This window comes from Cornus florida, unplaced genomic scaffold, assembly GCF_030987335.1.
Source record: "Cornus florida cultivar Cherokee Brave unplaced genomic scaffold, ASM3098733v1 CherokeeBrave_3.0.0_Hap2_Chr06, whole genome shotgun sequence".
Lineage (NCBI taxonomy): Eukaryota > Viridiplantae > Streptophyta > Magnoliopsida > Cornales > Cornaceae > Cornus > Cornus florida.
Genome location: NW_026775576.1, coordinates 98,162,059 through 98,179,655, shown reverse-complemented (window position 1 = coordinate 98,179,655; position 17,597 = coordinate 98,162,059). Strand labels below are relative to the sequence as shown.

The 17,597-nt window shown below is 35.8% G+C and overlaps 3 protein-coding genes across 4 annotated transcripts; 2 read left to right on the top strand and 1 right to left on the bottom strand.

Annotated features, from left to right (window-relative positions):
• Positions 1-312: 312 nt before the first annotated feature.
• LOC132313229 (uncharacterized) lies at positions 313-4,170 on the top strand. 2 transcript variants are annotated; one of them, XM_059811916.1, is made up of 7 exons: positions 313-519; positions 655-901; positions 2,377-2,574; positions 2,659-3,337; positions 3,454-3,560; positions 3,656-3,715; positions 3,796-4,170. In XM_059811916.1, exons 1-7 carry the CDS (start codon positions 346-348, stop codon positions 3,849-3,851), a joined length of 1,521 nt encoding a protein of 506 aa, XP_059667899.1. In that variant the 5' UTR covers positions 313-345; the 3' UTR covers positions 3,852-4,170. The 2 variants fall into 2 exon arrangements, with proteins under 2 accessions (XP_059667899.1, XP_059667898.1); XM_059811915.1 differs by having other exon boundaries at positions 3,653-3,715.
• A 478-nt stretch (positions 4,171-4,648) lies between these two features.
• On the bottom strand, positions 4,649-7,310 carry LOC132313230 (fructose-1,6-bisphosphatase, chloroplastic). The gene is made up of 4 exons (XM_059811917.1): positions 6,795-7,310; positions 5,857-6,081; positions 4,991-5,497; positions 4,649-4,907 (listed from the first exon to the last, which is right to left on the bottom strand). Exons 1-4 carry the CDS (start codon positions 7,230-7,232, stop codon positions 4,836-4,838), a joined length of 1,242 nt encoding a protein of 413 aa, XP_059667900.1. The 5' UTR covers positions 7,233-7,310; the 3' UTR covers positions 4,649-4,835.
• Positions 7,311-9,637: 2,327 nt separating this feature from the next.
• On the top strand, positions 9,638-17,270 carry LOC132313228 (transcription factor MYB1). The gene is made up of 2 exons (XM_059811914.1): positions 9,638-10,060; positions 15,839-17,270. The coding sequence occupies exons 1-2, from the start codon at positions 9,718-9,720 to the stop codon at positions 16,744-16,746; spliced, it is 1,251 nt and encodes a 416-aa protein (XP_059667897.1). The 5' UTR covers positions 9,638-9,717; the 3' UTR covers positions 16,747-17,270.
• Positions 17,271-17,597: the final 327 nt, after the last annotated feature.

The following is a 17,597-nucleotide window of genomic DNA, read 5'->3' as shown; positions in this document are numbered from 1 at the left end:
GGTGTTTTTCCCACTTTACCTGGGAAATAATAATAATAATGAAGTGGGCTTTTCTTGGAAGTAATTTCCAAAGATTTCAGAGAAAAACAAAAAAAAAAACCAAAAAGAAAAAGAAAGAAGGGGAAAAAATAAAAATAAAATAATAATAATAATAATGGAGAGAGAGAGAGAGAGAGAGCGCGCGCTCTCAAATAACCGCCTAAAACCTTTATTTTTGCATCCTAAAGTTGTCCTCCAAAAATTTCAAACAGTCCCGCGTTTTTTTCATCACTTCTCAGCTACCCCTTTATATATATATACACATATCTCCTATCTCTCTTTCTCTTGCTTCTCCAACTTGCAGTGATGGGGAAGCAAACCAAATCCAAGAAAGCAGAGAAATTCGGCAAAGGGAAGGTAACTCCGGTCCAAATCGCCTTCATCGTAGATCGATATCTCTCTGACAACAACTATACCCAAACTCGCTCCGCCTTCCGAAACGAAGCTTCAGACCTCATCGCCAAATCTCCTGTTCAAGAGGTAGTTAAAAATGTATATAACATATATGATAAAATACATATGTACACGTGTTCTAGTTCTCCGGTGTCTTCAATATTTCTGTGATTATAGTTATCATTTTGTGCAGTAGATTATAGATCGATGTGGTTTTTGCAGGCACCGAAGAGTTTGTTGAGTTTGGGAGCAATGTTGGATGAGTACATATGTTTGAAGGAGCAAAAAGTGATGATGGATCAAGATAAGCACCGTTTGGAACAGGAGAAATTTCGGGTTCAAACGCTGTTGAGAGGTATGCAAGATGCGATGAATGCTTATAATCGTCCGCCGTCTATGGTTCCATCTACAGCCCCAAAATCAATGCCTATGGCTCCCCAAATAGACCTAACTATTGGGCCCGCTGCAGGTAACATTTTCAGTTCCTTTATCATCTATTTCTACATATTTCAATTTGCTGAAATTGGGTTAAATAATGTTTGAGACTGTAATGAGGTGTCATTGTTTGGTGCACTAGTGAAATGTTCATGATCTCAAATGTGAGAATGCGGATTTAAATTCTGGGTGCATTCACTTTGTGCAAATAATGTCAAATGTTAGGTCTAGATCCAGTCAACCCTTTGCAGTACCCTCAATTGATGAGGATACCACCATAGATTAATGTGTGAGATTGTGATGTACTGGTTAAACGTCGGTTTTAACTGATCTCTTAGCATTTATACTGGTTATGTGGAATTGTTTGGTCAATTTTGTTATCTCATCCTTATATTTGTTAAAAGATGTGAATCAAAGCTTTGCATATGCCCATGGGAACTACATCTTTAAACGCTAGCTATGCTCCAAAATCACAGGGTCAATCTGTATCTTTGCTCAATCTGAATCTTAAAAATGTGCATTGATTGCATTGTTCTATTATTTGGTCCTCACAACTACACGATGATGGCTTACATTTGTGGTAAGAGTAGACGTTATGTTTGTATGTCATCCGGAACCCTGCATTGATGAGGTCACCCATATTGGGTTGTGAAAGTGTCTCTAGTGCTTTCTACTTGCCATGATGTCATAATTCAAAGAGTTTAGGAAATTTAAAGTCCAAATGGTGTGACCTGCAGAGCTTCCAAAACCTTGCAGATTCTAAGGTTTTATTTTTAAATTCTGCTTTACTTGTGCCTAGTTTGAAACTGAACATATATATTCGGATTATGGTTTTTTAGTGCCAAGTTTGAAGCAACTAACTAAAATCCATTGTCAATCTTCTTTGATAAGGGATCAATTCTCTAAGAAATGTCAGTTCAAGTTAAATTTGTATATCATAGTCTTGTCGGTTGAACTTTTCATTGGGAATTATGCATAAAATTGAGTTATTATTATACATAATACATCATTTGGACTTGATGAAAGAATAAGCATTAGGCAATTGATAGTTGTTGCAAATGGCGTCAGTTTTTTTGAAGTGCTCTAATTGCGTGTATTGTACTTGTAGATGTGCTAATTCATGTAGTTTTAGAGACTTGAAATCTTTTGACTTCAGGAGCTCTTAGATTAGTGAAAACATTTTGATTGATTCAAGTCATTTCTTTTAACTTTTGTTAGGAACTTAGGATCAATTATCAAGTTTCATTCATAAGTTTATTAATAGTTTAACAAAATAAAAGGGAGGTCTGGGTTAGTTAATGAGTTTTCATGTTCAGTAATTTTCATAAATGGATTGTTTTCCTTTTTGAAGTTTTTTTATCAGTAATCCTCAAGGAAAAAGTACATTTATCACTTTCCTTCTTACTGCTTATTATTGAGCAAAACAAAATTTATGCAAGAAACAATCACTTGGTTCCCGAAATGACAATTTCTTCAGCAATGACCTCAATTTTGATGTCCTTTTATCAGGTCATCCTTCTTACAAAACCCCAGTCATGATGTCAGTATCCAGGCCCTCCAACACTCATATGGATCCCAAAAATTTCTACACACCAGTTACAAACCCAACTTCAAGACGGAGAAAGGGTTCAAGAAGTGTTCCAGATGGCCCTGTAAATGCAAAGAGATCTCGTATTCACTTAACCACCAACCCTTTGCCAGTCAAAGGTAACTTTTTATTGGAGTTTGAAGCACACATAAATTTTATGTTTTTAATCCTCGAATTGTTATTAATATTCATTTTCCTTGTAGGTACTGATTCATTTCCGCAACCAATAAATGCAGCCGGTAATCAAGAAAATGCTCAGCAGTTTTCTGCAGTTCAATCTTCACCCCATGAACATGATAATGTGCCCAATGGATCACCAGTTCAAGGATCAAGTGTTGCCAAGTGTTTGTTCAATCAGCCTAGTCAATCCCCTCCAACTAATTCGTCTGGTCCCGTGACACCTCTCAGAGCAACTTCCTCTCAAACTGACAAATCTGTTTCTCCACTCACTGCTACTCCAAGTAACAATGTTGCAGCCCAGCAGATCATCTCTAGTAACCGCACTGTAATCACTTCAGAGACAATTAGAGTGAGCCCTGCCAAACAAGTAGCTTATTATTCCATTGAGAGGAATCACCGCATTTCTTCTTCCTCACCAGTCAAGACAAATTTGAAGAGGCTTGGCATAAGAGATCATGTAAAAGGCAGGCTAGATTTTGATGGTTCTGACATGCCAGTTAACTCTGAAAAACCGATAATTGATGAGGTTCCAACGTCTCAATCCAACAATGACTTAGACATCTTTGATTTTGATTTGCCTAATTTAGATGCTCTTGGAGTGGATTTCTGCCTCTCTGAATTGTTGGTTGATTTTGATCTTGATGGTGAGGGAATTAATTATTCTTGCCAGCCAGCCTCGGGTTCTCCAGACTCCCTTTCTGGGTAATTGTTTCCCCTTTGATCCTATCTTATCTATAATCCTATGCATCTCTATCACCCCTTTAATGCCATCTAAATAATTTACTTATATTATTATTCTGTTTATGAATTATTCACAGATCCCAAAACGAATCAGGAGATGCTAATCTGGGTGCTAATCAAGTTTTATCTGAGTTTTCATCCACCGTGACAGAAATTTTTTCAGAGAACGACATGAATACACAAGGTATAGAGACTCATCTTTTGTGTAATATTATTACATCCTGTTAGTTGTGATAAATTGCTTATGTACTTTCCCATTTTTCTCTTCATGACCAGCAGGCCCAGATTCTGTGACCAATGTGAAGTCCATAACAAAATGCATTCAGATATTAAGTCCTGGTAACTATACCATTCAATTCTTCTCCTTCTATCTTGAAGAATTTAGAATTACTGATACGGGTTGTCTATTTTAATTTCAGCAAAGAATCATACATGCTCTACTTTGGATCGGGAGAATCTGTCTGCAAGAAGCTGACTGGCTTAACAATACCAACTACTCATACGTTGACATGGACCAGTACAGTAATTACCACCTGATGTTGTAACTTCAAAGTTTAACAAATTTGCTTGAACTGACATTGATTTCTGTCTAGCATTAGACTAATTTCCCTTAAGATTGCCTGTTAGGCTTTTACTTACAGATTTAATGTTCTCCTCTACCTAAAATAGAAAAAACCTCACATGAAGTTCTGGAAAAATACAAAGCTCTAGTGTACTGTTATGACTAGTTGACTTTGATGAATACTACATATTTCTAGTTATTTTATTTTATTTATTATTATTATTGTTTTAAAGCTGTCTTCTTGGATGTTGATTGCACATTGGATGGATGTTGATATGGAAATGTTCCTCTTCCATTAAGATCATTCTTTGTTTAGATATCATTAAATATGTAACTAAGTTTAAAATGTTAAAACCGAATTATGAGTTGACAGACAAATTAAGATTTCTACTCTTAGGAATTTGCAGACCAAGTACTTTGGTTTTTTTTTTTTTTTTTTTGCCAAGTACTTTGGTTTCTCTAGTTCGTCTGTGTGAATTGCCATATGCTTGTGAATCTGCCGAAGGAACATTATGAAGTGGATTTTTGCTGTCTGCAATTAATCCTGGGAGATTCTGCTTCCCTTATTAACCAGGTTTTGGATGTCTAACTTTTTTTTTTTTAATTTGCTCAAAATAGATAAACTCTAGTTCATTTGTGGCATTAATAGAACTGTCTAAGGTAGTCTTATTAGTTGATAATTCATATAAATTGAATCTCCAATCTTCATGTCGAATAAACACCAGTCTTTCTGCCTAGACTCAAAAAAGAATTTGAATCACAGTATACAACACAAATGACCCTCCTTGGGGATTTACAACAACCTTTTCTTAGTTCAAATATATTGTATTCTGCAGAAACTGCTACGAAACATCTTCATCAAACAAAATTAAAACTGCCTTCAGTATGGCATATTGATTAAGCCAAGTACTTCTCCAATTTCTCCACTTCTTCGGTGCTTCCAATGTAAAGTGGAACACGCTGATGTATCTGTCAAAGAAACATAATAGGTTCCTAATTATCCATTTTACGAAAAAAACTAGATTAGCACCAAACTGCACAAGTGCACTCACCTCCTCTGGTTGGATATCAAGAACCCTTTGATGGCCGTCTGATCCTTTGCCACCAGCTTGTTCCACTAAATAGCTCATTGGTGCACACTCATACAAAAGCCTCAGCTTCCCATTCTTACTCTTCCTGTCTCTGGGATACCCATAAATGCCACCATATAGCATTGTCCTATGGAAGTCACCAACCAGGCTGCCAATGTATCGTGCAGAGTAGGGTTTGCCACTAGGACCAGGGTCCTTAAGGTCATCAATGTATTTCTTCAACTTATCATCCCACAACTGGTAGTTCCCTTCATTAAACGAATAAATCTTCCCTGATTTAGGTATCTGAATGTTTTCTTGAGTTAATACAAACTCCCCATACATGGGGTCCAAGGTGAACGAAAACACGCCATTTCCTATGGAGAGAACAAAGATCACGGAGCTTGAGTACATGCAGTAGCCAGCAGCAAGAAGGTTGTTTCCTGGTTGGCACACATTGACAATACATCTCTGTTTCACAGTGTCTAGCTGCATTGTGCGGTGAACAATTAGGATAGTCTAATTTATTCTAACTCATAAAAATTCTAGTTCATTAAATTCTCAACCTATACCTAAATCCCTGAAGAACGAAGATCAAGTTTGTTCAAACAACAAAAGACCAGGAAATTAGTTACAAAATTTTCTTTGTTTTATTTTGAAGTTTAGATTAAGTTAAGAGTTCCTAAGGCAACTATTTGGACTACATATTATAGTAACTGAGATTATATATTTTCGGAACACATTTTGCCTAGAAATCAGTTGAAATTTTGTTTGGTTTGAAAGTGTGACATGCCGGAATGTTATGCATCAAAATAATGTTGTGGATAAAATGAAATATAGGCAGTTACCGTGGCATCATCACCAATATCAGCAAGGCATTCATCATTTGGGCTGTATATTCCAAAGATAGAACCAGTCGAAACAGCAGCATCAATGTTGGATGATCCGTCAAGAGGGTCAAACACGACAATGTAGTTCCCAGAGTAGCTCTCTTCCACTGCCACTGGTACATCTTCTTCCTCTGATGCTATGATCCCTGTCCTTCCACTTGATCTCAGACAATTAGAAAACACCTGCTTATAAACAATAATCAATCTTTTACATATGATAAAAAAGAAAAAAAAAAAAAACCTTATTAAATTTAAGATACTGAAATTAAACCATTTCTTTTTGCAAAATCTACGCACATTTTTAGGTATGAGATTCTATAAAGTAAGGCATTTGTTGTGTTACATCCTAAAGTGCATGGTCCACCTACACAGTATGTTGGGAAGGAAAGATTGGAGATTTGACTTGAAGTTTTGGCATAATTTTGTACGAAGTGACTGCTCTGAGTTCTACACTATCATGTTTATTAGCTGGCCAATACTGTTATGGTGTAAATTAATTCTTTAAATCCCCATCCATGCTCAATAAGCAATGGTTTACGATTGTTATATAACTCTATATGCATTGCTAGGATTATTTAATAGCTCAATTTTTACTCTAGAGTCTTGTTTTAGTCCATTGGTTATATATCTTTAGTATTAATTTTGTACTAGATAGCTGTTCTTACTTCTGCAAATCGAAACCAATACTCACTTTTGTCAATTCGAGTTCCTACCGTTGCACCAAGTTATATAAAATTAAAATATAAGATACTAAATTATTCAAGTCCTATAAATTTTAAAATTTTAAAGTGAACAAGATCATATAATGCATGATTGGATGTGAAAGCAATGAATTGTCTGATATTGAGTATTCATATATAAATATGGCATATATAGAGAATATATTGATGTAGGACCTCATTTGAGACGACATCTAGCTTCTTCTGGTCCTCCCCTTGGATATTAACAGCCCCCTGAACTCCGGTGAGGTTGGAAATGCCGGCTCTTTGAACCAGTGAAGCAATCTGCTTGCAGGCAATTGAAATGCTTGATAACACTATGGTCAGCTCAGCATCAATAACACCTGCCTGTTCTTGCTTCAGCAACCAACTAGTCAAGGCCTGTATCTCATACCCACTCTGCTTTTTCTTTGTCTCCGCCTCTGCTGCTGTCCCCACCGCGGTGCACCGGATGCTGCCACTGGCCAACACCGCCGCCTGTCTTCGCCTGAGTGCGGTGGTGGGGCATGACAAGAGGGTCTTGGAGGAGTCTTGAAAGGGAGAGAGACGAGAGATTGAGTGGGAGCTAGAGAAGGTGAGCTGTGAGGTTGGAGTTGTCACTATTGTTGTAACCATGGCTCTGTTTTTTTTTTTTTCCTTTCTGATTCTGAATATAAAAGTTTTGATCCTCTTAGCCTCCACTTCGTTTGATTGATTAATGGGCTGGTTTTAGATTGCGTTGGCATTGTGGGGGTGGGAATGGGAGGCTGGAATGGATTTCTGTTACTGTGGGCCCCACTTATCCTTGTTTTTGAGTCCTTGTGATGCTGCTTCTTTGGCTATAATGAATTTACAATAGCCTAAAAATGGCAGGGGTTTAACTTGGATTGGATTAGTTGAGGGGTTGCCAAATGGGGTTGAGGTTGGAAATATATATATATATATTTTAAGTTAATTTTTCACTAATTGTCATATGCATATCAGAAAAAGAAATTAGAAGCTTTTGGTGATAAATTATGAGGAATTCTAAGAAGTTTGATACTACCTTCGCGAACAAATAAAAAAAAAATAAATTATAAGTATTCAAAATTTATTGTTCAACCCACATTTTAATCTTTGAATTCATGTAAATTGAGAGTTAAATGAACCTTTCAAATGGCATACAAAAAAGAAAGAACAATAATGATAAATAAAATTAATAGGTGTTTGTGTAATCACATTTCGAAAGAAACTTGCATTGCCCTTAGAATTTGGGCTAGAATTATTGTGGGCTGAGTGTGGGTTGAACTTCAAAAAGGTTTCTCCTCAGTCCACTTCAGTCAACTCTTCCCTGCCCTCAAATTCTTGACTACTGTAGCAATCATTACCCATAGTATAATAAAAGAATACAAAATTAGGTCGACTTTTACTATAAGAACAGTTTTCTGTTTTTTTTAAATTAAAAACAAATAATTGTATAATTTTTTTTTGCTTAATTCAGTTTTTTGAAAATTATTTTATGAAAATTCAATTATAAAAATATTTTTTTTAGATAACTGTCTAAAATAATTTCATATTCTCTGAAATTTTGGGAACTGTTTGGATTTGAAGTTTACTTATACTTCCGACATCTTGCTTGACTTTGAAAAAAAGGGTCAAGAATCAATAACCATAATCAACCGTGTTTTCTCTTTTTACCAACTATTTATTTTAATAAGACTATCGATGAATTTAGATTTGATGGGATCAAGAATCCCGATATGAATAATATAATTTCTAAATACCATTATCCAAATTTGAATTCTAATTTGACATATCCTTTGTAACAAAATATGTGAATTTTATTTATTTACTATTTTGATACATTAAAATAAATCAATAAATTATGGTTTATATAAAATTAATGTTCTAATATCATAAAAACTTTATTCTCATAAAACATATATAAATTATACTCTGCTCTTAAATGTGACTAAACTAGAATTAAAGAGATTGAACCACACATTAGATGCTTTGGCTCAATTATGATTGGATATCATAAATTAAACAGAAATTGAACTGATAAACCTGTACCAGGATGCAATTAAAACAAATGCTCCATTATGAAAGGAATATGATATTACCACCACAATTTCTTTCACACCAACCCCATTTAGCCTAAAAGGTTGAGTTTAGGACTGATATTTGAACAATTGTGGAGTTGTATTATTTTCTGAAGGTTAATAGTAATAATAATAATTTTCTTAAATCAAGTGGAGTGCATGCCAGAAAAAATGTAGTATTTTTTTAAAAAAAAATTATTATGTTTAAAAAAAAAGAAGAAGCTATTACAAGGATCAAGGATGTTTCTATCATCAAAGTGAGTTCAACCTGATTATTTGATGGTAAGTTGAATTAGTGTAACCTTGATCAATTACTAAATTTATTTTAAAATGAGTTGTGCTAGACTTGACGAAAAAATATTTAAAATTGTATTACAAATGATAAATGCGATATCGTAACTCCCTCTTCATTTTTAGGTTAGTTTGTCAACGTTGAAACTCATTTAAGAATCAGATAATTGTCAATGACTAATTTCGTTTATAGATGCCTTAATTATTTTTAAGTAATCATCCATAATCCTAAACCTTAATTATGCTAAAGAGATATAAACATAGTCCTAAATTTTGGAAATGTAGTTTCAAAGCAACATATAAGAATTGTTTACATCATACTTCGATTCTTCCCATGGTTAATTATACATAGCTTCAATATATATTCTACGCGGCTAAAAAATCTATGAACGATCTAAGAAAAAGAAAATTTGCTCCAAAAAAAAAAATTCGAGTGAGTATTTCTCTTTCCGGCTCCTAAAAGGAAAACTAATTATCCCACAAAAAACTTCATCATTTTTCTTTTAAAATTCAAAACTAAATTGAGGAATCAGAACTAGAGATCTCAAATAAAATAAAATCAAATTTCGAATAAAAAATACTCTATTTTCATGTCAAGGACAAATTAGTCATTTGAAAATATCATAGGGGTAAAACTGCCCACATGGAATTCACCGAAACACTTCCCTGTGAATCTATTCTATTCAGCTTTCCTCGCAACAAGTCTTCGCTGTAAGGCGGGAATAAGTGTAGAGAGTGAAACAAAGAAAATGCCCGAAGATACCGAAATGGAGGACTTTACGGTGCTCGACGGCGAAAGCGCCGCCGCAGACGACGGCGCTGGTGGTGACGAAGGAGTGATTGGAGATGCGGATTTGGCCGTGGTCGGAGACGGAAGCGAAAGCTGCACTCAAGAGAACAAGAAGTCAGGAGACCGAGTTAAGGGACCGTGGTCGCCCGAAGAAGATGCGGTACTGGGTGGACTCGTGAGCAAGTTTGGGGCGAGGAATTGGAGTCTGATCGCCCGAGGAATTGCCGGGAGATCGGGGAAGTCATGTCGCCTGAGATGGTGTAATCAGCTCGACCCAGCCGTCAAGCGCAAGCCTTTTACTGGTAATTTAATGTCCATTCTCAATTAAACCCTTAAATTTTCAATCTTTGGCTATATATAGATATATATGTAGATGTGATTGTATTGTGATTTGAATCGAGGGTTCAGTTCACACATCAATTGTGTAGCTTGTGATGCATTTTGCATTTAAAAGGTTTTCATTGTTCCGGCATTTGTTAAAATTAATTTTATATTGATTGCATGCTTGTCTTTGCAATTAATTGGGGTTCATTATGTTCTGGATAGTTGTTTTACTTCAAATCTCTGAAGAATATCAATAAGTATAGATTTTACTTTAATCTCTATGTATATTATGGTATAAGTATTTTATTTAAATCTTTGAGCGGATACATTAGGGTATAAGAAGTTCAAAAATTTCATGTGGTATATGTAGGTATTATTGCAAGGATATGAATGAAAAAAAAAGAGTTGAAAATCTCCATGTATATTTAAAAGGAAAAGGTTAAAACAAAAAATACAAGCGAGTGCCGGTGGGGGTGGGGGAGGGGATTATTGGAGTCAGTCAACCAGAGGAAAAGTTGGATATCGGTTTGGGAATCTGACAGCATATCTCATGCATTCTCTTGTTACGACATTGACTTTGTGTTTGATTGAGTAATATAATTTTTTGTTTTATCTTAAAATGTATATCGTTACTAGTGCCACTGCTTAGTTATAATGATGAGTTCAGAGGATGTCAAGTGTGGCAGAGGTTCAAACTTTGATTGTAATGGCAGTTACTAAGTTCAATGTGTGAACAGTTCTAGATGCTAGGTGTGTACCATATCTATCCCTTCTTGCACACATGACACAACAATACAGGTCTCAAATCAAAATTACTGGACATTCTTTTTTCTTTCCCTTTTATTTATTTATTTATATCTATTTGTTGTTATTAGTAGATATGTGGTGTGACATTTTCTGATGTCTCCGTAACTTGACGGGCTTGCACTTGACTCTTAAGTGATTGAATTTCAACTTGTCATGCTCGTGTTAATGTTCTTCAATCATATGTCACTTTCATTTGTGCGAAATGCACTTGTTCGGAATAGCTCACACGTCAAAAGCATGCCAGAAAAAGTATTGATATTAGCTTTTTTAAGGCTAGGAAATGACATTTTGAATATAATATAGTTAATTTCAAGGAAATTACAATTATATAGCAGTAAAAATAGGTAGTAGGCAGGAGTTGCCGGTGGGTTAGCAAGTTTAGTAGGAGGGCCAGGCACGTAGGGTCTGTATGTTTCTTAGTTCCAAGTGATTCCGAAGTGATATCAGGAGTGAAAGGCAGGTGCAATAAGGTAATTGATATCTTATTTTTATTTTTATTTTTGGGTTTGGGTTTGGTGTGTGTGTGTGTGTTGGGGGGGGGGGGGGGCGAGGGGAATACCAACTGAGGCTCGACTACCAAATATGACAATCCCAATTGATCATTAATTATAAGATAAAAAGAAATAATAGAGAGAGAAGGAAAGAAGATACAATCTCAGTTAATAATTGTCCACCTATACCACTTAGGGGTGATTAACCTCCATTTATTATTTTTTACTTTGTTTATCTAAACCAGGCACTGAATGAGTTAAATAGGAACTTGAAAAACTTTTTATTTTTTTGGGTAAGCAGCAATAAATAACCTTATGGAAGTTGTAAACTGCTCAAATTTATGGAAATATTCAATACTCCTGAAGAAAAAAAAAAAAATTCTAAATACTGAAAGCATTACACCCAAAGAGTCATGTCTTGTTGCAATACAGGTGGCAGATGATAAGTTATACTTATACATCCTTATTGCTATGATTGTGGTTCATAAGGGTTTGCACGTATAGTACTTTAAATTTTTTATTTTTTTTAAAAGGTCAGCAGTTATAGTAGTTTAATTTGTTAGTCTTGTTTTTTAGGATTTATCTTATGATTTCAGGTTGGATTTGCATTGCTTGGCCTGTGTCTTGATTGAGTTAAAGCAACACTTGCCTTGGCAGGCGGGTGTCTGTGTGTGTGTGTGGTTATTGTTGGTAAGAAGTCTTGGAAGTTCATTTAAGTGTCCTCTGTTTTACAGAGTAGTTTCATGTAAGAATTCCACGTAGGGTTCTTCCTAGTTCATGCGGAACCCCTTCTGACATGCCCGATCATATGAGCATTTTTGGAAATTCATAATTTTTTATTTTTTTTTACAATACCTACAACTAACTTAGGTGTATGTGGAACAAAAATGAACCACTCTAGGTCAAAGTTAGGTAATTTGGAGGAGTTTGAGAGGTTTTAGTACCAATTCATTGTTATTTTTTCTTTCAATTTTATTCTACTTTAGTGACACACTATAACAAGTTAAAAGAGAATTATCATCACAATAAATGCAAAATAAATACGGTTGCGGTTTGTTGATGTTATAAATATTTGTATATATATTAAATATAATATTTATATTTATATATGTCAAGCAGGCTACATTTTTAGATGTGTGAAACGGATCCCCAATGGTCTGTGATATTATCTCAATTTTGCACAAAATCCAGTTGTGCCCCGAGTTCAAGCACCAAACCCTACATTAAAAATGCTTCAAGAGATACACCAGAGTTGCCCTCATGTAATATGCTAATACGAAAAGGGAAAGTACATTTAAGCTACATTTTCTATATAGAAAGTGACCTTATAATCACACTGTTAGAGAACTCAAATCATTTGCAAGAAAATTTGACTGACAAGTGAAATATATAGGTAGTGTTTGGTGTGGCATTTAGAGCACCTTAAGATGACTTTTGACCCATAGAAGTCCATTTTAAGTTTCAGATTGTGTTTGGCAAGACATTGCACAAGGCCTTCTATGAGAAGTAATTGCATTGGAAGCCCATTTTCAGGAAGTAAGAAAAACATGCTTCTTGAACGACTTTTTCGCTAAGTGGGTCAAACATTTAAGTGGAATTTATATACTCTCTACTTTGCCCTTGTATATTTTTCCGGACAACCATCATACCATAAACTATTTTTGAGTTGTTCCACAATTTCTTGCTGTTATTCTTCTCATCGCCCCTTTTGTCACCGATCTTGTAATGTTTGATCTCGTTGGTCTCCTTGGGTGCTTGTCATTATTAACGTGGTTGCCATCGGATCTACAAAGTATGACATCATCGATCTTTTAAATGTCAGAATTGGATAACCTTGAAGGATTGTTAGTGATGTTGAGCTTGTCAACGGTTTGATTTTTGAGTCGCTCTATTACCTCACTTGTGTAGAACAGATTCTTGCAATTCAGTTAATCCAAAAATTCATCTTAGGAAGTAATTAATGATGAGTGATTTTTGCAGCTTTGAATGTTGGATGTTAACGACTTAACAAATTATATTTTTTCAGTTTATAATCGGGAATGCATTTTTGTCATCGTGGTTTCGCTGTCTAGTTTTTTTTATGTTTTATTTTATTTTTGAAAGGTCATCATGGTTTCATTGTCACAAAAGAAAAACATAGAAAAATGAAAATAGAAGTCTTGGATGTGTATTTATGATGTCCATATACTGGATATTGTTGAAGAAATGTTCCACAAAACTAGTAGATTCTTGCTATTTTCTTCAATAGCCTATGCCTTAAAAATGAATAAATGGTAGTAAGTCAAGAAAGTGTTAGCAAAAGTACACCGTGGCACTGTATCTTGAACTGAAAAGTTCAACCATTTTACCAAATTGAACTGCCCAGGATTCTGGAAGTATGAAAAACTGGAAAGAAAAACCATAGTTAGTAGAAAAAATTAATCGTTGATAGGATGGAGTACAAGCCCCAAGGTTTCATCCCAAGTGAAACTTGGTGATTTTGATGATAACCAACTCTTAGTGTGTGCATTTAATAACCTACTTGAGTGTAAAGAATTTCAGGAATATTATTTGATTTCAAGCATTAAGTAGATCCATGAATGGTGCATCAAGATTATATTCAATTCAAGCTCATGGATACAAGCTTACGACTGGACCAATACATGGCGAAAGAACTACACTTATTGAAGATCAAGTTCAAGACAATGGGGCTTTTGGGGTTGGTCAGTGTTAGAATTAATGTAAAGTATTAGTTATGTTGCAAGATTATTCTAAGTTCAACTTTAGGATATAATAGTAGCACCTAGGCTATTAGAGAAGCTGTTTTCTATTTAAATTCAAAAGCAATGGCAAAGCAGTCATTAAAGGGTCACTTGATATTTCACTTTTTGGAGCCAAAAAGCTTTAATTCAAATTCTGTATAACAAGTGAAAATGGTCGTTTGCTTGTTTGTATAAGTCATCCTTATCCAGTGACATGGCCGAGCTTAAAGGATAAGATCAATAGTACAATGTACGGGACGTGGAACGTCTGGTAGCACTACCAGAGAGACGTTCTCCTTTACTGAGTTGGCTAACTGTTGGGACATGCTGAACCTTGTAAATCTATGTGTTCATTGTTTGCAATTTCTCTATCCCTTGAACTCCTTATCTGTTGTGATTTGCAAACTCTGATGTGTGCCTTGTTTTATTTCAATCTGTTTGTACAGCTTGAACCATTTTGTTTGTCTAGCTAGCATACTTAGATTTCTATCTTCATACTCTGTCTTGTGCTAGTGAAGAAGTGGAAACTAACACGCAAAAATAAAGTTTCTCCAAAGATTACGAAAAAATAGAATAAGAAACCTAATCAATAAAAACTACTAAATATAAATATTGAGAGAATTCGAGTCCGTTTAGGCCACGAACAAAAATCCTGAAATAATCAACAGGCCTCCCATAAGACCAAAACAAAACCGTTTTGAGACCCTAAACGATGAAATTTGGCCGAAAAACGGCAAACGTCACAGCGTAGTAGTGAGTATTGCTTGTTGGACTGTTTCCAGTCGAAAAATTGTCATTTCGGGTTAAAAATGGACACTTCGGCATTGCCCCGAAAAACCTGTCAGCATTCCCATTTGGCCCTCTGGTGGTCCATGTTTGCCATAAAGGCTTTGGTAATCAGTTCTACATCAATTACTATTCGCGCCCCCCGCTCCTACTCTAAGAGTCATTGTCTGGGCAACATAAAGTTTATGTAAGTGTTACCTTGGATAGAGATTTTGTTTAGAAAGTTGTTTTTAATCTAGAATGTGCAGCCTGGGTTGTTCCATGACTGGGTGGGTGTACCAAAGCCTGCAATGATAAACTGACATTCATGCAACTAAATGATAAACTGACATTCATGCAACTAAGTTTCCCTATTCCTTTGAGAAAAACTTGCCACATCGGACAAGATTGTCTGTATATATAACAAGCATCAGTCCAACCATAGCAAACTCCTTGCCACTGCTTGAGTTTTTAATTTTTTTTATGCAACACTGCATATATTATAATGCCTAAATAGGTGCTTCTGCATACGGGTATCTACTTGATGATCTTAACTTTTGCAATTCTGACACCTTTAAAAGGATGTGTGCTAATCGAGTTATGTATTGTTTGATTATTTCTGGCTACCCTGATCTTGCAACAAATGTGAGAATCAGCATGCAAACGCCAGCTCTTTTTTCATCTTTATGGTGGCTACGTGACGCGTGTGCGTGCATGCTGCTTCACCACATTAGTGTTTCCCAGCAAAAGATGGGATGTCCAAATGATGTTGATTTAATTGCACTGAACTCTTGGTTTGCTTCCTGTGCTGACTATTTTAGACAAGCACCTCACTGTTGCTGGTCACAGAGAAGGTCATTACATATGATTTGATTAACATTTTTCAGCATGTCATGCATATATTAAGCACCGTTCTGAATGAACTAGTCTGACAGAATACAAGTTGTTTCAGATGAAGAGGATCGTATCATAGTTGCAGCCCATGCCATCCATGGAAACAAATGGGCATCAATTGCAAGGCTTCTGCCTGGGAGAACAGATAATGCTATTAAGAATCACTGGAATTCTACCTTGAGGCGTCGGTGCATGGAACTTGGCAAGTTTAAGTCGGAGTCCAGCAATATGGCGGAAGATGCTAGCCTGGATATATCCAAAGCATCATCAGAAGAAACTCTTTCATGTGGGGATGTCAATTCATTCAAGTGCATGGAAGGAAAAGAAGTCAGTTCTCAGGAAAACGTGGATAATCAGTACGAAGATATGGCTCAAGTAGAAGGTCAGTGTAGTGACAAAGCAAAGGATCCGCCCACTCTTTTCCGTCCTGTGGCACGTGTCAGTGCATTTAATGTTTATAGTACTTTGGATGGCCCAGAAGCTGCTTTACCATTTCCGAGGGTAGTTCCTATGCAACAGTCTTCGACTCAAGCCTCAAAACCCGATGATGGGATCAGCAAATTGCTTGAAGGAGCTTACGGTGAGCGATTGGTGCCTCACCAATGTGGCTATGGTTGTTGTGGGAATCAAAGTAGTAAAAATCCTCAAAGGTCTTTGTTAGGACCTGAATTTGTGGACTATGCGGAGCCTCCATCCTTTCCAACGCACGAATTGGCTGCAATAGCTACAGATATAAGTAATATTGCTTGGCTTAAAAGTGGGTTGGAGAATAGCAACGTCAAAGCCATGGATAATGCACCTGGCAGGGTAGTGTATAAATGGTCTCACAGTCACGGGCAAATGGGACGTTTTGAGAAGATAATAAAAGATGACCATTTACGTTCTGAAGAGGGAAAGAACAAGTTCATGGGCATGAAAACTTTTGTGCTGTCAACCCCAATCAATCGGCAACCTTTTCCAGTATGAGCAAAAGTCGGGGGTCTAAGTTGATTTGAGTGCTTGTATATGCACAATTCACTGAATGCAAAAATGCAGGAGTGTGATCTAATGAGAAAATAAGTCAGCACTCTTGCCTTGTCAATAGGAGTTGCATTACTTAGAGAGCTGTCATTGCAAATTGCAAAATTGGTTATTGGTAAAAGAATCCTGCAGACGAGGTGATGTAGCTTTTCAATTGACTAGGGAGCTTAAAATCAAATTGAAGTACAGGGATGGGATGTTGGTTACTTCACATGCGGAAAATCTTTTTAGCTTCTTTGATTGGTCCTGTGGTGCACATTTGGATTGTTGTATTAGTGAAAATGTAAGCTTTTATAGTAGGAAATTTTTTCTTCTTCTTGTTATTTATAGAACTTTCATCTTTATGTCAGAAACTTTCACCGGAAAGGTATGGAGAATCTTCTTTGCAACAAGTAAATGATTAATTTGTTGAAGCCACCTTGATTTGATTACACTATGAAGGCATGGAATAGTAGAGCCATTATTTTAAATCTTGAACAAGATATGGATGGAGTGGAACCTTTTGTTTTTCTTGCGAAACGATTTGGTGCGTTGTCACTGTCATCTGGAATTATCTTCTGATAGAGCTTGATACCCTCTATATGGTTTATTTAGGGTTGATTTCATTCTCTCTTGATTTTTCTGATTAGTATTCCCGGTGACAGAAATTTGAGTTCTCATAAGGCCATTTGCTAAACCGACTGTTAGTAAATTGCAAAAAGGTGCAGATAAATATTTTTTTCTTTTCTTTTTCCAGGTATTATTTTGATCTGCTAATGGATGTCCCTGCGACCCAAATATGACAAAGGTTGACTAGT